The sequence below is a fragment of the Neltuma alba genome, unplaced genomic scaffold (genome assembly GCF_004799145.2).
Source record: "Neltuma alba isolate B1F8T4 unplaced genomic scaffold, ASM479914v2 tig00004504_pilon, whole genome shotgun sequence".
NCBI lineage: Eukaryota > Viridiplantae > Streptophyta > Magnoliopsida > Fabales > Fabaceae > Neltuma > Neltuma alba.
Window position 1 is genome coordinate 13386 of NW_021633736.1, and position 22080 is coordinate 35465.

At 36.6% G+C, this 22080-nt stretch overlaps 4 protein-coding genes across 4 annotated transcripts; 3 read left to right on the forward strand and 1 right to left on the reverse strand.

The window, feature by feature from the left end:
* The first annotated feature begins 1031 nt into the window (after positions 1-1031).
* Positions 1032-8346, forward strand: LOC114744965 (protein GAMETE EXPRESSED 2). Its single transcript, XM_028933098.1, has 17 exons — positions 1032-1119; positions 1223-1543; positions 1923-2261; positions 2523-2849; positions 3115-3321; positions 3408-3493; positions 3566-3710; positions 4078-4386; positions 4808-4932; positions 5293-5510; positions 5597-5824; positions 6197-6426; positions 6665-6903; positions 7142-7298; positions 7704-7867; positions 8035-8135; positions 8205-8346. Exons 1-17 carry the CDS (start codon positions 1032-1034, stop codon positions 8344-8346), a joined length of 3426 nt encoding a protein of 1141 aa, XP_028788931.1.
* A 418-nt stretch (positions 8347-8764) lies between these two features.
* On the forward strand, positions 8765-11535 carry LOC114744964 (probable acylpyruvase FAHD1, mitochondrial). Its single transcript, XM_028933097.1, has 7 exons — positions 8765-9011; positions 9214-9379; positions 9608-9660; positions 10259-10321; positions 10710-10760; positions 10878-10995; positions 11173-11535. Exons 1-7 carry the CDS (start codon positions 8772-8774, stop codon positions 11286-11288), a joined length of 807 nt encoding a protein of 268 aa, XP_028788930.1. The 5' UTR covers positions 8765-8771; the 3' UTR covers positions 11289-11535.
* A 1506-nt stretch (positions 11536-13041) lies between these two features.
* Positions 13042-14245, forward strand: LOC114744971 (RING-H2 finger protein ATL2). Its single transcript, XM_028933102.1, has one exon. The coding sequence runs from the start codon at positions 13187-13189 to the stop codon at positions 14003-14005; it is 819 nt and encodes a 272-aa protein (XP_028788935.1). The 5' UTR covers positions 13042-13186; the 3' UTR covers positions 14006-14245.
* A 2163-nt stretch (positions 14246-16408) lies between these two features.
* On the reverse strand, positions 16409-20855 carry LOC114744969 (condensin-2 complex subunit H2-like). The gene is made up of 11 exons (XM_028933101.1): positions 20499-20855; positions 20316-20415; positions 19478-19590; positions 18957-19099; positions 18442-18871; positions 18185-18357; positions 17951-18109; positions 17768-17866; positions 17456-17557; positions 17167-17325; positions 16409-17039 (listed from the first exon to the last, which is right to left on the reverse strand). Exons 1-11 carry the CDS (start codon positions 20686-20688, stop codon positions 16668-16670), a joined length of 2040 nt encoding a protein of 679 aa, XP_028788934.1. The 5' UTR covers positions 20689-20855; the 3' UTR covers positions 16409-16667.
* Positions 20856-22080: the final 1225 nt, after the last annotated feature.

Below are 22080 nucleotides of genomic sequence, written 5' to 3' on the forward strand. Positions count from 1 at the left end.
AACAATGGCAAATAAAGACACCCTAATATGTGAAATTATGATTTGGGATTCTCAATTTGGAAAATGGCAGATAAAAACCTGGTTCCTTATTGCAAATATGAAATCTTAGTAAAATGTCTGAAATGCTCTTTAGCCAAGTTGTGATTTGGTTTATGAAATTGTCATTCGCTAAAGTAACTTGTCATTTGGCATACCTTTAATTAAATTATGATTTGGTCTATTGAAGTTATCATTAAGTGAATTTGTCATTTCTTATAATTCACTTGTCATTTGGCCGAGGGACATTTTAGACATTTCATCAAGATTTTATATTTGTAATATGGGACTGAGTCTTTATTTACTATTTTCCAAATTGAGAGTCTCAAATTGCAATTTTACATATTAGGGGTCTTTATTTGTTGTTTTTCCAAAAGAAAATATACAAATGATTTTTATCAAGCGTTTCTTAAAACAGTGAAACAAAAAAAAAAGGAGTAAAAACTTTATATATTTTCCTTTTTTCCCCTTGAATTTCGAAGATATTTTACATGTCTTGATATTGATAAATTCAATTTTTATATATATAATACTACTTCCGGTCCTAATTATAAGATCTAGTTGACTAATTTGAAGAGATTAAGAAAAGAAGTTAAGTTAGTTATTTGTAATCAATAGATTTTTTTTCTTTTAAAATATCCTTACTAATCAAATATATTAGTCAGAACTATTATTGTTAGAAGAACTATATTAGGAAAAAATACATAAATATGAGAGAAAAAGTTGATTGGAGCTTTATATTTAAGATCAAAATAAAAATTAAACAAGGTCTTATATTAACGACCGGAGGTAGTACAACATATTATATCGAATGGAACGTCTAGTTTAATACATATGGTTGACAGGCGGGTTAAGTTTGTTGATGCGTGCATGACAATAACCGCTTCCCGAGGTAACCGTTAAAACAGCCATCAACCGCCACAATTCAAAACTTTCGTGAACTGCAACTTCCATATGGGCATAACTCAACACCAGCCTCTGGAAGCCTCACAAAAATGGCAGTCCTAACGCTCAGCCACATTGCTCTTTCACTCTCTGCTTTCTCTCTAATCGCAATATGTCGTTCTGAATCTCCATCTTCAGGTTAGCAAAAACCCCGCATTCTTTCATCTGTTCGAACAAAAATTAAGCACACTTTTTGGGCTTTTCTTTTCTATTACCAGTTTGTTGTTCTCATTCGTGACAGATGGAGCCCCTTTGCCTAAATTTGCTTTCAGTTGGTGGGATGATAAGGACACATTTCGGGCCGGTGATACTGCAGCGATCAAGGTCATAGTACTTGAAAATGCTGACAAGATTGACAGAATTGCTTTTAAGCCCAGGCTCACTGTGAACGGAAAGTCAGGGAATAGCTCCTACGTATCTACGGTGTTGACAAATTTCGAAGGTGACCCAAATAATTGGAGCATTATGTTTACTCCTATCAGGATTGGAGTATTTAATGTGCTCATCGACGAGGGCCATTATCAAGTTTATGATTCATCCTTGCATTTCCGGGTTGATCCAGGTATTGATGAAACTCTCTTCCATTAAGTGAGTTGATTAATGCATAAGTGATGAGTGTTACTAGATTAAGAACCACAATCATTTTGAAGCAACCATGAGATTGTTATCTGAAACTGAATGATTTTATGCATTCTCCATTCTATATTGATCTTATAATTAGTAAAACCGGATTTTGGTCTTCCCAAGATAACTCTTGCATGAATTGGTTCCCTCAGATTATTTTGGCATGACTTTAGTTCAACTGCATAGCACATTGTTCCTCAGTAATATTTTTGGAAGGATAAAATAGGCACAAAAATCAAACTTTCAACTTTGAAGTGGACCAATATGGATTTTACTCTTTCATGTGTCTAACACTAGATGCTATTATATTATTGAAGGGAACATGTATCCATCAGTATGTGCTGCTTCATGGAAGGGCCTGAAAAATGAGTTTGAAGCTGGTGCAAAAGCTACTATTATGATACTCCTCAAAGATGCATTTGGGAACAATATCTCTCGGTCAACAGAAGTTTCCTATTTACCAGACTTTAATTTGTCTGTGCTTTATGAAAATGGTTCCTTTGCTAGCGCACTAAACATCAGCAATATGGGCTGGAACGAGTTTGACTATATGATTTTTGAGTTTATTGTGACAAAAGCTGGTAACTTTTCATTGCTTGTAGAAGGAGGAAATCAAACATTGAACGGTTCTCCATTACCATTGAAGGTGAATCCAGGTTGTGCTCCTTTTGTGCCAATTGTTAGTTTGTGTCATGCATTTGGTAAACCAAACTGTATCAACATGGGATCTTTGTTGCACAAGAGAACATAGTAGTGTTAGAATCTTTGTTACATGTTTGATGCTAAAATAGCTCCTGATAGTTGGCATCTTTTGGATACTAATCCTGTATATAGCTGTAGAGTAATAGTTTATGATGTCCTCATTTTTATTGTCTGTTCTTCAATTATCATTATTCTTTCCCTCTCTACAATACCAGGACCTATAGATGTCTCCAACTGCATGGCCAGATGGAACTTTAAACCAAAAGCATGGCAACTGGCTTCCAAGATGGAAATTCTTATACATCAGCAAGATCAGTATGGCAATCTGGTTCCAGGACTGTACGCATTTGATGCACAAGTTGTTGAAAGGGAGACAAATCTATCAATACCTGTATCAGATCTTCTGTTTGAAGAAGCTGATGCTGGGATTCAATTGTTTTCTTTCAGCAATTCGGAACCGGGGAATTTCTTTCTAACAATATATGATAGCAAGCATAACAAAAGCATTTTTGATATGCCATATGCTTACACCGTTTATGTTGGTAAAATCTACGTGCCAAGTCTCTTTATATAAGTTTTATTTGTTCCACCATCATTTTAGTCCTCTGTCTCTTACTTCTGTTTCTTTAGCTTATCACAGTATGTTTCTCCATACTGTTCAGGTTCTAGTAGAATTTTTCTATCCAGCTTCCACTCTCTTTTATGAAAACAAAACACGAAGAGGATCTGTCTTCTACTTCTTACATAAATTAAACTCTGAGATTGGTTTCTGAATGCAAGTTTCTCTTCATGTTCCTTTCCGAATAGGTTACTGTGATGGGGTGAAGAGTGTTGTCAACGGATCTGGTTTAAATGACTCAGTGGCAGGAGCATTGACAGAATTTTCTGTGTATTTAAATGACATATATCAATATCCTTCCCCTGTTGAAGCAGAATTATTTCAAGTTCTGATTTCAAGAGTAAACGACTCATACAGTATTTCACCAACTATATATCCCGTGCTAAACACCTCTGGTATGTGCCATTATAAACCATCCAATATGTTACTCTATATGTACAATATTTATAATGATGTATTGATGTGTGCATTTTTGTGGTAGGAAGCAGTGCAACTACAAGAGTGAAATATGATAGTGTTAGTCACATTGAAATTGCTCCATCACCGTCAACAGAGCTGAGTAACAATGTAAGAAATACAAATTAAAATTCTCGGTAAAGAGTTAATTGAAACTCTAATGATATTGTGTCTTGGTTTCAGTCTAATCAGGGTGAGACCTCTGTCGTCGCCAGTGCTTTTCGAGTGGACTGTACACCCACAAAAAGTGGCACTTACGAGATTTGTATATATTGCGGAAATATTTTATTAAATGGAGGTCATTCGATCAGAAAAGAAGTCCGAGCAGGTATTCCCGAACTGCATAATATCAAGTTATTTTTGTGTTTTAGCTCTATAAAACCCTAATAGAAGAATAAAATTGGGAAAGGAGTTTCCATTAGAGTAAAGAATAAAAAGATGATAACTTGTAGGATTTTAGTACTTACTCCCAATCTCCCATGCTAAACCTCCTTAATTTTTCATCAACCAGGAAAAGTAAAGAGAGATATAGCCTCTCCAGGATGCAAGAAATTATGTAGAAGATGGATATGTATTTAGTGCTTAGATTAAATGCATAATATCTAGGTTGGTTATGTTGCAATTGTATTGGCAAAGTATATCCTTTTTTATACCATCAATCATTTGAAGCTATACGTGTTCTTTGTCTGCTGCAGGTGAAGTAAATATGTTATTTTCAGGTGTTGTGATGTTTCCTCAAAAGGTACCAAAACTGTCTAAAAATGAAATAGTAGTAAAGCTTGTGGATTCATTTTCAAACCCAGTCCTGTCACAACAATCAAGGTTGAAACTGGAGATTAATTCAATTAATAGTTCTGGATTTTCAACTTGGGACGTTGTGGATTATGAGGATGGTTCATACGGCTGCTATTATATGGCTCAAGATGTTGGCACTTACGAGATCTGTGTTTCCTATGATGACAAGCGTTTCCCTCAATGCCCTTTCAATGTCAATGTTTACAGTAGTAAGTATAAATAGCATGCTTTGGCTTTTGCTTATAGTTTGAAAGCGCACATGCGCCCATGATAAGATTAGTGTTGGATCTTTTAATGCGGACGGGATTTTTGGTTCCTCTATCATGTCAAGTTCTCTCTGTTTCTTTCCTTGTCCTTATAATATTGAAACTTGAACTTCTCGTTGGTTCTTGCCACATTGTTCTGAACTGGAGGAATAGTTACATTTTCTAGTAGATACTACTTTTAGTCCTAAATATAAGATCTCATTTGGTATTTCTGGTTATTTAACTCATTTTGAGATGTTTGGTAACAAATTATGTGTTTTAAACTTGATCATTTGTATATTCAAACAATGAACTTCAAATTTTTAATTTCACTGTGCTATTAAGATTAATAAATTCTGAAGATACTCTTCTGAATTAATTTCAGGTGAATATTTTCCCAAAGCCAACAATGATACAGCATCTCTTTGGGAGGATGAGTCAAGTGTGATTGATGTCTTAGCAAATGATTATTTTGCTGGTGATAATGCAAGTATCGTTGATCTCTCAAAAGTAAGATTAATTACTTACTATAATTAATTCTAAAACACTGATTATCATTTACCTTCTGAGAGGTGATGCAAAGCAGATGAGAAGTTTTTCATATCTCCCGAGCTTAATTATCCTCAATGGTCGATACTCTATCAATTCCGTGCAGAATGAATAATTTACCTGTAACATGCTTACTGAGCAAAATTTCCAACATTTTTAACTTATGATGCTACATAAAATTTTTTAAAATGAGCCAACTGTACTGGTTTTTCATAACGTATGCAACACAATATTGAGATATGTTCGTAATGTATGTAACACTATTAATTTGTTAATAATCTCAATTGATTTTTCTTTTTCTAATATGTGGTGTTTTATCAGCCAGATCATGGTTCACTTATACAGAATGGTGGGATTTTTCGTTATACTCCTTATGAACATTACTATGGAAATGATTATTTTTGGTACACTATATCTGATATAAACGGAAATATAGCTACTGCTTCTGTGTATATATCTGTTCTCAGTGTCCCACCTCAGTTTGCTTCTGTTCCAAGTCAACTGCAGGCAACAGAAGATCTGATTAGTCCTAGATTTGGGTAATTACAGCCTAGTACACTATATTAATTAATAATTCTAAGTTTTTAATCTTCTTTCTTATATATATTCTTGTGGCTTCTTGCAGTGGTTTCACTGGGTTTGAGATAACTTATTCAGATTTAACGGAAAACATTTCTGTCAACTTAAGTGTACGATCCGGAAGTATACTTCTGTCTCCTATGGTAATGCAATTTGGGCAACCAATGTGGAGAGAACTTACCATTAATACAGGAAACGAAACAGCCAACAATTTAGTGTTGGAAGGTTCTGTGGAAATAATCAACTTAGCTCTCCAGTCAATCCAGTATCTGGGGTAATATCCTTTTAGTTGTTTGTCTAAAGTTAATTTGTTTGCCATTTCTTTTTCATTTTCCCATGGCACCCATGATATCTTTAAATGTACAGGCCATATGTTAAAATGAAGACAAACTGCATTCAGTTTCGGATATTCTTTGAATTTTATATTTTATCTGCTTCTGATTTTTGAAACTTTTGTTCACAAAGGCGACTTCTGCGTTTAATGTCATTCCTAAGGTTACCTGTTTGTTGAACGGAGTAACTTCCAGTTTTTATATATGTAGATGATTTCTAGGAATTTATATGCCATAGATTGGTTAGATCATGCCTTTTGGTGTTTGGTTTCACAAAAAATATTTAACTTGGTTTTTCTAATATTTACCTTCAGAAATGAGAATTTTTGTGGCAAGGATGCCATTCGAGTGTCTACCAAGAACAAGTATGGAATGAATGCCTTGGACGTTCCAATTTTTGTGGATCCTATCAATGACCCACCATTTATTAGAGTCCCTTACTTTATCATATTGAAGGGTGACAAAGACGAGTCCCTCATCTTTGACAGAGACTCAGACAACTTTGACTTTTTCATTGGAGATCCTGATCTTCTTACCTTCCCTGGTAGGTTGAAGATATGTGTCTTGGATTGATATTTTGCAGCTTCTTCACGAGCTAAGATTGCACAGAACAGATTTAGTTATATGAAACAGATGAATAATCCATTTATGGACAAGCGAAATAGAAGTCAATCAGTACAAAATATAACATGATTAGATAATAACTTTGTTCTTGGGAGTTGACAGTGCTTGCACAGTGAATTTGGAGGCTTGCGTTCTGCTGATGATGGGTGATATTTCAGGGGAAAAGGCTCAATTTCTGGTGACTTTCTCTATGGAAGTAAACGATGGAATATTAATAACAACTCTTCCTTCTTATTTGGTCAACACAACTGAACTGAAGACGGGAGATAGTAACCAATGGCAGCCTCTTCTTACATATGTCACTATCTCAAAGCATTTCATGGTCAGAGCCAATGGAATCAGATTTCAGGGAACAGTCAACGACTGCAACACAGTTATGCAGCAACTTTTCTATCATGTATGCAATCTTCCTATCCTTGAAGCTATTTCGCTTTAATTATGAACATGGGACTATCTTTGAAATATTAGTCCTATAGCCTACACATATAATGTTTGGAACTCGGAAGCATGCGATCAAGTTCTATTCTTCACATTTTAGAAGCATCATTGCTTTATCATCTCTTCCCTCTACGAATACTGGAATGAATACCAAACAAAACGCCACAGTAAACCTTTTTTTGTTTATATCTGCACAGGGAGGAGAGCATGGAGCTGCTTTAACATTGAAATTAAATGATATGGGAAATTATGGATGTTATCCTGATTGTTCTGAAGGGATGTCATTGCCCTTATATGCTGAGGCTATGGTCAACTTGATGAGAGGACGACCCATGACTCCATTCCTTGCTCACAGTAAGTAACGGTTTTTCTTATTTTTATTTCACCTTTTTTGCCCTTGTTTTTAAACATTGGGTAATAACAAGCAACGCATTTTATATGTTGAGTTAGGTGGGATCATCCAACTTCATAGAAGTTGAGCAAAGCGCTGTCGTTTTACCATTGTTAGCTTTCTGTGCTATAATGGCATGCCATTTTATTACCTTTGCTGTCCAAACTTGATTTTGAGCTTTGAACTAGTTATTACAGTCTCAACTGGAAACATGGCTATTTCTCATGCATGTTTTGCAGGTTTAGTTAGTTTTCAATTCATGGATCTCACTTGATTAGAATATTTTGTTTTCTCAAGCATTAGAGCAACCACAATTTATGAATAAAGAATGAGAAAACTTTACCGATATATTGTAAATGTGTTTACAGTCTTGGGATCAGCCATCGTCATGGAGTTTGTTATAATCTTTTCTCTTGGGGTGTCGCTTCTATACTTCACTTGCAAATGTGCAGTTCTTCTGGTAAATGAAAGAAGAAACAGAGGAGAAAGACCTCCTGAGGTATCTGCTGCGCAAGGATCGCAGAAGCAAACAGTAAGTATGCATGCTGCAAAACAGTTATAACACCATTGTCTATTGCTCAAGAAAACATTGGATGTTCTTAAATGGCTCAAACATATCCTCCTCCTACATACAATGGCATTACTTCATGTTCATGACTCATTCATTTTCGTTTTTGTTTTCTTGGAAATGAAATGCAGTCAAGCGCTGAAATTTCTGAGAATGTTACTCACTTCACTGGTTGCTGTTCAAGTCCTTCGCTGCTTGGTTTTGGCAGGCGATCCTCCAGTGTTCGCCAACGGTCAGTAGTTTGATTGAGAAAATGTTTGGTTTCACAGATTCAGCAATAAGTGACAGGTTAAAGTTGCAGGTCGCGTCGTGCATCTGAAATTGGAGAGTCAAGTATGGCAGCGAATCGGCCATCTCCTTCAACAAGCCAACCCCAACAGAATGCCCTTGTGCCTAGTTTTACTCCGCTCGCCATTGACAAAGATCAGACCTCAGTTGTCTGAACTCTGAACTGGACTGCAAACCATTTGTTTCGTTCCTATGAGGGAGGGACTAGGATCATACAAAATCCTTTCTTGCTTTTTCTAGTTTTTGCATTTTTGGTCAAGGATGAAAGCATAGAGACACGCAAGTTATTGAAACTCCCTGAATATGTAAAATTTATTACTTTGGATCCGGGCGCCATCTCTTTTAACATACTGTATATAATGGGTATTAGTACTTTGAACCTGGGTTTTGTCGCTTAATTATGCAATGTTTTTTTAGTGATATAATTTTTTTCCCCCTTTTCAAAAGCATTTCATGACAAAAACATGATTTTGTAACTATATCAGGTAGCCAGACGAGCAATAAAAAATTCTTTTGTATATACGTACATTCATGCACATTTCTATTTTGTGAAGGAACTCAAAACGACATGTCGCTTGTAATGATCCATAACGGCGGCCCCGTCCCCGTCCCCGTCCCCGTCCCCGTCGTCTCCTACAGGATACGATCAGCGCAGCCAAAACTGAAATTCCTGAAGGCAAAAGCTTCAGAACAGCAGGTCCAGTTCAGAGCGATGGCAACGACAGCTTACCAGAAGCTGCTGCAAGTTGGCACTAAGATCGTCGCTGTTGGTAGAAACTACGCTGCTCACGCTAAGGAACTCGGCAACGCCGTTCCCAAGGTATCTCGCCCTCCGTTTTCCGTTTGGTTCCTCGGTAAATTCCTGGAACTGGACGCAGTCCCTCCAACTTTTGACCTTCGATCTTCATGTTTTAGACTGTTAATTTCTCTCGATATTCAATCATTCGGTTGTGACTCTTCGCATTTAGAGCTAAATGGCTGGGGCTACTCTGTCAGAAATCTAAGTCCTAATGTTTTTTCAGGAGCCCGTCTTGTTTCTGAAACCAACGTCGTCCTACTTGGAAAATGGAGGAACAATCGAAGTCCCACACAACGTGGATTCTCTGCATCATGAGGTCGAGTTGGCGGTGGTGATCGGGAAGAAGGCTCGTGATGTACCCGAGTCTTCTGCTATGGATTATGTCGGAGGTAATGCTCTTTGGCCCGTGAAATGCCACTTACATTCTTATAACCTTCGGTGTTGGTGTTTTAGAGAGAATTCTGAGGTCATCACTTGTGATCGGGTTCTTTGTCATCAAAGACATCCCTGATGAAAAGGGGAATGGGATTGTTAGTGTTATTCTACACGGCCATGTATGCTTGTTCTTTATCTGTTTGCTATTATATAACAAATCAAATTACATTTTGGTGTATCAGGTTATGCCCTCGCACTAGATATGACAGCGAGGGACCTCCAAGATGTAGCAAAGGTGAGTTTTTTCTTTCTTTCTTTCTTGTTGGGTTTAAATAAAAGTTGTAGATAATGAACTGAGTGGATACCAATTACTTTTTCCAATGTATGAGCATGAGAGAGAGAGAGAGAGAGAGATTGGTTATAAGCCCATCTCATTGAAGCTTGAAGTGAATATCAATATGAAAGAATGTTGATTAAGACATCTTGTGGAATTTATCACGCAATAAATTGTTCGTTTGAGTTCTGCAACTTTACAAATCAGTCTTAACATTGATGAATTTTACCCTATTATTTATCAACGAACAAATATAGTTTTCTAGTCTATGATTTTGCGTGACTTTCTTTCTAATTGGTGACATGGTGAGGTTGATGGAGGAAATCATTGTACCAAGCTTGTATTTAAGCCAAGAAGATTGCATTGGACAATGGGAAATTTTTCTATCCATCTTATCCTCTTTTCCCTTTTGCACCCCAAATGTATACATATTCACTTGGCTAGATGCAAAATCTGTTGTTATCTTTATCACCATATAAGATTTACTGAAATATGAAAGTTTGTTGTTCTTTTTATTTAATTATTTATGTGGTTTCTTTTTCTTTTGGCAATTTGTTAGTCTGCAGGTCTTCCATGGAGTTTGGCTAAAGGGCAGGATACTTTCACACCAATTAGTTCTGTTGTAAGAAATAGTATCCTTTTAATGCTTCTTTTATGCCAAAAAGCAGGCAAATAGCAAAAGTTAGTTCGCTTTAGAAGTTTGAGAGTAGGCAGCTTCAAATCTGACAATACGAGATTCAGCCATAAATGGCCTTTATAGTTTAATATACACCTGCACGTGACTTGAGAGTAGCAGATCACTTGTAATGGAGGCTTCCGTGAAAGAAGTAGAATAACTTGCATGCAAGTATTCCATTTAGTTATACACAGCCAATTTCTAGGGGAATCAAAGTAAACTAAAATGCTTCTAATACCCATAGACCTTTTATCTTAGCTCATCTACTTGTATATTTAAGCCATATTCTTAAAGCATATCACTGCCCCTCTGATTTGACATATGTTGTATGCAGTTGCCCAAGACTGCAGTGCCAGACCCCCATGATATAGAATTATGGTTAAAGGTTTGAGCTATTTATAATTTATCCGCTCATATTGCTGAATTCTGATCCTTTTACTGTGCAATGGTTACATGACGCATTGGCAACTTCGAAGTGACTGCAGAAAAATGGTTGCTGCAGGTAGATGATGAAATACGGCAGAAAGGCTCAACCAAGGACATGATTTTTAAGATACCATTTCTAATTAGCCACATAAGCTCCATCTTTACCCTCTTTGAAGGAGATGTGATACTTACGGGTACTTCATCTGCCATAGTAATTTTGTGCGATGCATTAGATTATGAAACAGAACAGTGTCTTGAATAGTTTTATAACCCTTGAGGCCATCGGTCGCTTTGTTATGGCCTTGTGGGCGCACCATTGGCCAAATCTTTGAAACCTTAGCTTCGTTAACATAGTTTTGGTCATTTTGCAGGCACTCCCCCCGGTGTTGGTCCTGTGAAGCCAGGTCAGAAGATCACTGCAGGCATTACAGGCCTTTTGGACACAAACTTCAATGTTGAGAAAAGAAAAGGGCCTGGTAATCCTTGATCTGGGGTCATCATTATTCATTAACCCCTTGTGGTTTTGTTTTAGGCTTAGCGCAGCAGGAGTTCTGGTGCTTAGAATAAGAAAAAGAATAGAAAAGCAACCTACAAACTCTTGCATTATTAGGAATTTGTAAGGCAATAAGCCACTTGTCAGTTTGTGTTCTGTTTGGGGATATTGAATCAGTGCAATCAATCGAAGTGGCACTGTTGTTTCCAGTCCAACTTATTTGCATATCTTTCTCTACAAACCGTCTACAGATTAAATTGATGAAAAACTTCTTTTTAGATTTAAATGTAAAATTAAAATATCATTCTGTGTTATTTACACAAAAGAAGGATAAATACACACTCAGATTGTCAGGTATTTGTGAGTGTTTGGATTAGCGTTTTTTACGGTGTTTGAGGTAAATATATAAGAAGAGCTTTGTTTCAATTTGTGGAAAAATATATTTTTTTAATTGTTTCTGGTGTTTTGCCAACGCCCTCTATTTGTCATAAAGCACTTCGTATGATAATGGCAATGACAACTCCTTGAACAGGGAATCCAAGTTGGCCCTCGATACAGGTGTTTCACGAATGATACTCAAAAAGTATTTTTCAAAATCACTTTTCCACAATAACAACAACAAGCCTTATCTAACTAAGTGGGGTTAGCTACATAAATCATATGATGTTACCGTGTTCTGTCAACAATCCAGTCCTTAGATATGTCGTTTGACTAGGAGGTCTCGTTAAAATCATTTTTTTACAAAATGAGACAAATTTCTCCATATATTTATTTCGTATATCGTAAAAACACTTTTAAAACTATAGTTTAGTTTCTATCTAAACACCATCTACTATGATAGCAAATCATGCTTTATAATGTACCAGCGTCAATATTGGTTTAGGCCTTCAGGTTAAGGAATTTACTGAATCAAGAAGTACTAGTATGATTTAGTGGGTATTGGTCAAATAAAAAGAACACTATTATCAAAGTTCCTTCGAACTAGCTGGGAATATACGATATCCGTGGAAGAAAAATGTGTTCACGCTCCAACCCACTTCGACGCTGATATATAATCCCTGCTTCTACACGGTGTTGGCTCCATGAAGGCTTCGTACTGTCGATTTGAACTGGTCAAAACGCGTTGCAATTCTATAACATCCCCCCCCCCCCCCAAAAAAAAAGAGATCATCCCCCCGGGGGCCTACTCCTATGGGGACTTGTTAGTTTTTCCAGATATAATCTTATAATTGGTAGGACTTGAGGCTGGCAAACTTTTTTATTTATTTAAAATAAGAATCATATTTGACAATAAACAAATAATATTAATCATAAGAAAGATATATTTAAAAAGAGGACGCAATGATGAGACGAGAGGAAGAAAAAGAGAAGTATGAGAAGACTAGACTTACAAAAGAAACGACATCCCCGTGAATACTTCCCTTGTTTGACGCAATGAAGTATTTGTTAGATCAAAGTCATCCTGCCGTGACGCTGACGCACACAGCAAAATCCTACCAAGCCACTGCATAAACAATTTTTTCTTTTCTTTTTTGTAAATAGATTTAGCATTTAAGATGTCATTAATATTGAAGAGAATCACACGAGTTTTAAAGGAAAAAGTTAATTATTAATAAATTTTAATGACAAGTTATTATTTTGATAATTAAATCTCTTTGTTTTTTGAGACCTAATTATAATTCTTTCTTCTTAATTTCCAATTAGTATTGCTTTGACTCTTGCCTTTCCACATTTGAGAGGTTGCAAAGACAAATTAGGTCATTTGAAGCAAACCGCGTTCCTACAGCGTGACCGTGGCAGAGAATCATGTTCATTAAAATCTGCAGAAGTTTCTCCTTCCCCATATAGCTTAACCCCTCACCTCCTTCCCCACATTCCCTTCGAACTCAACAATGGCGCTCGATGACCATGCCAATCCCAATTCCCATCCCTTCGACGCCAAAGGCTACGCTCTCACCACCAACATCCTCCTCACCATCACCTTCTTCTTGTTGTTCCTCATCATCCTACTGATTTTCCTTCACTTCTACGCCCGCTGGTACCTCCGCCGTGCCCGCCTCCGTCACCGCCAGCGTCGCCGTTCATATCTTGTCTTCTACGTCGACGACTCCGTCCCCTCTGACGCCCCAACATCCGTCGGTCTTGACCCCTCAGTGATTCAGTCTCTTCCTGTCTTCGTTTATTCCGCCCACTCCGACCCAGTGGAATGCGCTGTGTGCTTGTCTGATTTCGAAGAGAACGAATCGGGTAGGGTTTTGCCCAGATGCAGCCACACTTTTCACGTCGAATGCATCGACATGTGGTTCCAGTCTCACTCGACCTGCCCTCTCTGTAGATCTTTGGTTGAACCTGTTCCGGCCGGTGACCGACCCGGACCGGAGGTGGTGATCAATGTGTGCGAACAGGGTTCGAGTTCAGGATGTCGTCAGGATGGACAAGAAGAGAACCGAAGCGGCCGGACGCTCTGTTCTTCGTCGTCTTCAGTTGGGTTGAGGCGGAAGCCGTCGTCCGTTGGTGTAGCAATTGAGGTGAGCAGAAGCTTCGGGAAAGAGGCGGAGGGGTCGACGACGTCGTTTAGGTCACCGGGGGGACGTTTGCTATCGTTCCAGCGAGTACTGAGCAGAGAGAAGAAGCCGAGTCCTTCGTCCCCATCGTCGGAAAAGAGTGCCGCTGGATGCGGCTCGATGACCGAGATAGAGACGAGTCAGTGAGTTAACTCGGATACGCAGTGTAATTATGGAGTGATTATGTTTAGCGGGGGCCGACTCCATAAGTTGTCTGGTGGGACGTATACAAATTTATGCCGCTCACCAAACCTCATGTAAAATTATGAATTTTGTTGGCAAAAAAAAAAAAAAAATCAGGAATTTTGGAGATGTGGATATGGTATTAGAAAAATAATATTTTTTAGGTTTTAAAATGAAATAAGTTTATTTACTTTTTTTTTTTTTGAAAAGTAGACTATTCTGGGAACATTAAATTGATTGTACTGTTTTCGTTAATGTGTATGAAGTATTAATCCTTCAAGGAGCAACATTCTCTGAAGGAACAAAGTTGGGGTTCAAATTCCACTCTGATAATGTATAAATAGACATTGAAATTGATGAAAGGCACGTGTTTGTGAATTGTAAATTGTGATCATAAAATGGAGGAAGGTGGGAAGGAACGACGCTCCGACCAAATGGGGATATACGGTCCACACCATACGGTCTCAAACTCGCCACGCCGCAAATATTCCACGCGCCACTCCACTTTCCTTTCTTTCAGTAATCACATCATTTACGTCCCATCAACTTTTCAGCTCATCAAATGGACCATATGAGCATTCTCACATTTTAACCTATTTACATGTGAGATCTTCATGTTCCACCTCGCACCGTACATCCTGTCAAATCTGGACATAAAACTATTAACTGCAATACCATGCTGCAGCAGGCCCTCAAGTCTTTGGGTGTTTGGGTGATGAACCAAGCCATGATTTGAAAAAAATCACCCGAACACTATAAAAAAAAAAGTGAAAATCATGATTTTGGCTTAAAATTCATAGTTTTGGTAGAAACAAAAATTTTCTGTTTTTGGGGGGAAAAAGAAAGTGTGAGAGCCTATAAGATATGTTTTTTTTTTTTTTGCGCAGACGGATATATCCTTCCTAATTATTCATCTCTTTCTCATTGTTTTAGACGCAGTATAAGAGAGCCTGAGAGTAGATCTCAATAAAATATGATCTTAACACCCCTCAATTATTTTTTATAAACATATTTAATCTTATATCTTATAAATATATATACACATATTAATTATTTATTAGTTATATTATCTTATGTGTTATTAATTATGTTGATAAAAAATATATTATTAACAATTTTATTCCTTCAAATTAAAATATATCATAAAATCTATTTTATCATATTAACTTATGTTTTTTTAGTAATTTGTATATACAAAAAGTGCTTCTAATAACAACTATTCAAACACTTTCACTTTTCAGAATCACTTCTTCATAAAATCTATTCTTCCCAGAATCTATTTTTCAGAAGCTATTTTTCAAACCATGATTTAGTTTTATCTAAACACCCCTTTTAACGACATGGCCTTACTTATATTTCATTTCTTTTTTGTATAAAAGACTTCATATTTGATATATTCTAAACATGATTTTCTTTATTCCTAAAGGTTGAACACTTAGGGTCTGTTTGGGTAGCACCCCAAATCATGGTTTGGGGACCCAAACCATGGTTTGGGAAAAATGCTACCCAAACAGCCTCCAATATTTTGAAACCATGGTTTTAACCTCTAAAACCTTGGTTCTGTGGAAAGCAAAATTATCTTGCTTCTGGTGCTGAAGCTTTCGCTGTTGGGTTGTCAGAAATTATTTGGACAAAAAATGCCCCTTGACTCGCTTGCGTTGTTGGCGTGGAGAAATGGTTTACGGTCATTTGGTCCTGACGCAGCAAGAGAGTGAGCATGAAAGAATCATAAAGCGGAAAAGATAATTACTATAATATAATTACTATAATAAAGTAATAAATTGTGTTTAATGTGTGCTTATTTATTTTGTCAAAAAATATCATGATATTTCATATTTATAATCTTTAAAATAAAATAATATTTTTCTGTTGGTAAAAAATATTTATTTTTTCCAGAAACATTTTTAATCTTATATTTTATAAATATATATACACATGTTAATTATTTATTAATTATGTTGGTAAAAAAATATATTATTAACAATTTTGTTCCTTCAAATTAAAATATATTATAAAATCTATATTTTATGTAATTATCATATTAACTTATACCCTTTTTAGTAATTTACACATATAAAAAGTACTTCTGGTAATAACTATCCAAACACTCTCACTTATCAGAATCACTTTTTCACAAAATCTATTCTTCACAAAATCTATTCTCCTCAGAATCTATTCTCCAGAAGCTATTCTCCAAACCATGGTTTGGTTTTATCCAAACACTCCCTTAGTTCTTTTTTTTTTTTTACTTGAACAGTATTGAATCACTCTTCAACCCAATTACCATTTATAAGCATGCTTTGGTGTTGATAATGTAAACATATACCTCTTCTAAAAATGACAGGGGGAAACAAGTTTCTGGCCGAATCAAGCTAGCGAGCAAGCATTATCATTTCATTCAAAAGAATACATATGGGGTTACAACTTACAAGATCGTATCAGTACATAGATATATTAATATTCACAGGGATATAGCAATACAAATTGCAGAACGAGAGCTGTTAGTATTTAGTGAAACCCTGGACTGCAATGATTTCATACGCTAATCTACTAAATGACATCCAGTGGATGTCTTGAATGAAAGTCAATGTTGGCCGTGGGGATAAAACTGCAGGTTTAGAGTGTGTCACCCTGCAGAATGTAAGTTAATTGGCTCCACATATTGAGACCTTCGTCTCCTCTTCCCTTCTGGAGTGCACCTTATGGCACTTGCCTTCGCAAGCTTCACAGAGAACTTACAATTTGATGATGGAGGCGACAACCCCCTCTTAGATGAATTGGTGTTGGGAGAATTCAGCCTTGCAGTTTTGTTCCTGTTCCCTTTCGTCAATGCCTTTTTGGTTGGAGACTTTGCTCGCTTTTTTGTCAAACGCAGCTGTGCGTTATCACGTTTCTTCTCATGATTTAGGAGCCTAACATGAAACGGATTCACGCCTGTGTAACACACAGATTCGCCATCATTTCCACTTCTTTCTAAATGCACGTCTCCATTGTTTACCTGAAATTTCATAAAGTTCGAAAAATTCGGATTGGCTTCAATTTAGACAACTCTCAAGGCATCCAACATCACAAAATAGGTAATAGTCAAAGCACAGTAAGCACTGTTGTCAGGGCAAAAAACATACCAGTTGAAGTAAAGCAGAAAAACTTCGAGCCACATCATACTTCTCTTGCCCCTTGACCACATCAGAAAAGGACAAGATACTGTTTTCTTGCTCTTCAAATGAAAGTTTGTCCAGGATATTCTCCCCATAGTCATGGATATCAAATGGCGGGTGTGATTCCTGTCAGGCAAATTAATTCAAATCAACTTGAAGCACCACAAACTTTGAAGAGGGATGTATGATGTCAAACTATTGACCACCATCAATCCCTCCCACCGCCGCCCCGAGGGCATCAAGGAGGATTATTCACCTGTTCTTCCAAGTTGTGCTCAATTCTTTGTTTCCATGTAGAAACCCGAGCTGCCATTTCAGTTTGCTTCTCGGTCTTAGCTATGCTAGCCAGGAGAGAATCCTGCGTGATGCACTACGGGTTATAGGTTCATCTAAGCAAAAATATTGACCGTTTCAGGAAAACAAGCAACTCAGACTTGACCAGACAGTTTCTCTCAAGCCCTTGCATTATTTCACACAAGTTCTTCAACAGAGCCACAAACAGATAGGATGCAACTTTTTTTGGGGAAGAAAAACTCAATACTGAGTGAAAAATAACTGGCACTCTTACCAAGTGAGAGCGACAGAGATCTTCCAGACTTGACTGAGAATTTGGATATTCATTACCTATAGCCTCATCAACGTCAACATAAGCATCGCCATTGTCATACTGTAAAAAATCAAGTAGATAAGCTTATTCAGAAATTTCCATTTGGTCTGGAGCATGTGACAATAAAATTACTGGTCTCCAAACCTCTTTACTGCAAGCAGGCATATCTTCATCCATATTGACATTCTCTGGAACTTCTAGATCAGGGTTCTCACTATCATATAAGTTGTCATCATTGCAATTTTCAGGGTTCGGAAATGTGCCATTAATTTCATCCCCACCATTAACAAGTGATTGCCTTAGCTGTAATTCATTCATCATATATTATAGGCTGTCATAAGATGAAAAAAGATAAACAGAGAATGCACGAGAAAGTACCTTTTCATACAATGGAGGTGATGAGCTATCCTTCTGTTTGTTGGCATAGCGTCGGCTTTCCCATATATTCATGAGCTCTGGATTGATAGGACCATGCAATTTTGCAGGTGGAAATAAGGAACTTATAGATACACGTCTGTTTAAATTGACTCCTTTGCTCTTAAAAGCTTTCACTGCGTAAAGGTAATAGTAATGAAGGTGTAATCACGTAATAAGGGTAAGGTAAACTAATAAAGGGATAAACGAGGAGAAGAAACCTTTTCTAAAGGGCTTCACTCTCAGATTGCCTGGCTCATGAGGATTTAAAGGTTTCCATGGATCATCTTCATCATCGCTTGAACTGTTTGAGGGATATGCATCACATCCATCATCCACATGAAGTCCATTGTTGCAGTTATCAAAACCAGCAGAAGCAGGAGAATTTATTGGAATGTTATCAGCATCAAATCTGCAATTATGTTGAGGAGTAAAGCTGGGATTAGCATGCTGACTCTTTGCAGCAGAATTTTTGGGTGCACTTCCAGTAGAACGTCCTCTGGGAGAATGAAAGCTTTTACGATTTGAGCTCCCTCTGTAGGCACCATTTTGCTCTGTCCCTACTTTGTTTCCCCTCAGATACTCATTAAGTGCAACAGCATCAGAAGTGTCCAAAAGAATAAAATCATGATACAAGTTTGTGGTGGCCAACTGCAAACACGCATCATATCATCAGTGAACAAAATGAAGTATAGCAATGCTTCCTTTTGTAAACAACTGGAAGCAATCATGGTACCAGATAAGACTCCAATTCCCCACCACGACCGGTAGCATCCAAGCAGTCACCCTCAAGAACAACGAGATTTGCAGGACGCTTTACAAAGTGATTCAAATTGACTTCTTTTCCTGGTGTACTATCCAAGGAAATATTTTCTTCCACTGTAATACAACAATAATTTACAGATGATATAGTAAGACATAGCAACTTCAATATAGAATATAACTGTTTTGATGCTATTGATGCGGGATGTTAAAGATATAGACATCAAAGAATACAGAAAAAGAGATGACAAGAGAGAAGAAGCAGCTTGAATTGTGGACACCCTCAATAATTCTTTGTTCTCAAGAAATTATGAAACCCAAAAGCTATTCAAATCATATACCAGGAATCCCATGTTCAGTTGCAATATCATTTTGTCTACCTCTTGGTTAATGCTACAAATCTGACATAGCAAAAAATTCATCATAAAAATAACAATCCCTTTCTGCCATGTTCACGTTTGATAATTTCTCAATATTCTACATTAAAAAGGTCACCTGGGATGTCATCTAAACACCAAAATTGATCATTTTCTTCATCGCCAACGGCTGGGGCACCACTTTCTTCAGGCTGGACTGATGGCCCTGGCCCATCTAATTGTTCCTGCAATCTGCCCAAAAAGTACATTTGTCAGATCAGATAGTATACATTTTGCACAAAATAAAACATAGTACAGTCAAGCCAATAGGTATAGTGATAGGGATGCAGGATTGGAGGCAATTACTAAGAGGCCTCAGGTTCAAATCTTTATTCAAATATGCACACACAAAAATAAAAAAAAAGACAGCTCGGCCATATAGAAGGGCATAGATATTATCTTATGTCATTTAAAATCTGTTCATGGTTCAATCAAAAGGATATTTTTATTATATCTAAATTAACCAACTGAATACATAACCCAATTTAAACTCAAAATCTCTTTTCCACTGTTATTTCAGCAAAAAATAACTCCACCAAAGGATTTGTTACTGAATAATCAAATGCTTGTTGGCGTTTCAGTAAACTCTTTCACTTTCACTCGTCCGCTTAGTTTTTAATATCCAGAATCCACTTTTCATAGAAGTTTGAAGGAGTCAAGTTCACTTTGCCCATGATTTCAACAAAAGCATCAACTATATGATGTCTAAGCACCACGGATTGACAGAAGAATAGAACGGGACAGAAAAGGAAGGCTAATACAAAATGGTGCTTCTAGAATTTAAATAAGGTCGTAAATTTCCAAGATTGAAGCAATAATTTTCTTTTCTTTTGGCCTTCAGTTAGGGGTATAGGTAAAGCTGAAGTTTAATTAAGAAGCAGGAGCAAACCCGACACTTTAATTAAAAAAAATCAAACCTTTTCTGAGAAAGAAACTCTAAAGCACGTAATACCAATGTGTAAAGATATTCCACCTTCCGACTGTACACCTGTATAGAACCCTGAAGCAGCAGAGCAGCTACAATTACCGAGAAACAACCAATTCAGATGAGCATATGCAAGAAAAGGAGGGAAACAAAATTTGAACGAGATAGGCCAAACCTTCAGCAAAATTTACGGAAATGTGACCTTCCTCTTCTACCCCGGTGATCTCACCGGAGCAAATTTTCAGTAAATACTCCTCAAGTTTCTTGGCGAGGTTGACTTCCCAATTAGATTCAAGGTCACGCTCTGCGTGAACCGAGTGGAACCCACCACCACTACTTCCCGGTTCCAACGTTTCCTTGTTCATATCCTCCTGAATGAAAACCTAGGGTTTCAAATTTCCGGTGAGAAATTGTAGGCACTGATAAAAGTAAAGTCGGGGTTTCGAGTTTCCCAGAAATGGGAAGTGGGTATTGTGTGTTCACAAATCTGAAGCTGCTGTTATCCACGGTGCTCTGCAGCAAGGCAGGAGGAGGGCACGAGAGAGAGGGGGAGAGAGAGGATTCAAAAAGTGCCCATCACCATTTTCCCGCTTGTTTTGATAATATTCAGAAATCAACGAGTCTATTATGAGTTAGGCCGAACACAAGGTCATGGTTTGGGCCTTCTTCTTAATTGGGCCATTTGTTCCCAAGAGCCATTGGGCTTGACCCAAAAGTCTACATTTGTTTTCTTTCGGCCATGAAAAATGAGTAACGCTTCTTATTATTATTGGGAATGTGAGGGATTTGTTATGAATTTTATTATATATCGTAATATTAATGTTGATGGTTACATCAAGCATGGATAATAACCAAGGATGAAAATTCATTTGGGTTCCATAAATTTATATAATTTTTATTTTAAATATTAAAACAATATCGATATAAAATATTAACTTTATATCAAATCACACTATTATAACACTATTCATATAATTCATCAGTAGTTTGAATCATCATGGACCATATGTAGGGTATGTGTGGATTAGCGTTAGGCAAAACTGACTTCTAACTCAATTGAATTTTGTAACTGAAGTTAGAGTAAAAGTCAGTTAGTGTAATGCAATTTATGTTTGGATAGATGCTTTTAAAAAGTCAGTTAAAAAAGTTAAAAGTTATTTGGATGATTAATAGAAAAGTTAGTTTAATTGTAAAATGACTGAAAATGATATGGAGTAGTGTTTGAAATTTTATATTTTTAATGTGATAATAATTAAAAGAAACACGTAAAATTATTATGATAAAATATAAATAGTTTGTTTGTAAAATTATAAAATAAAAATATTTGTTACGGAGAAAAATTTGAAAATATATTGTAGATAATTAATTAAATATACATAATGAACAAACATGAATATAAATTAAAATTTATTTGGTCTCTAATTAAAGTAAATAGAATCACATAACTAATTAGATCGTAAGCTTTGCACAATTTTTCCATAAGTCAGTTAGAAAAGTTGATCCAGATTGCGTTGGATAAGTCAGTTAGAAAAGTTACTTATTTTCATAAGTCAGTTAGAAACGAAGCTCAATACAAACAATCTTCTGAGCTGCAATAAGCTATAAACTTCAATTTTACGCTTTCCTGTGTGCTTTTGGCATTCCATACGGCAATCCAAACGAGTCCGTAATCTTTTTTCAATATTTGTCATACATTTATTAACTTCTATGAAACTTCCTTTTCTTTTTCTTTTTTATGTTTTTCTTCCTAATTTAGA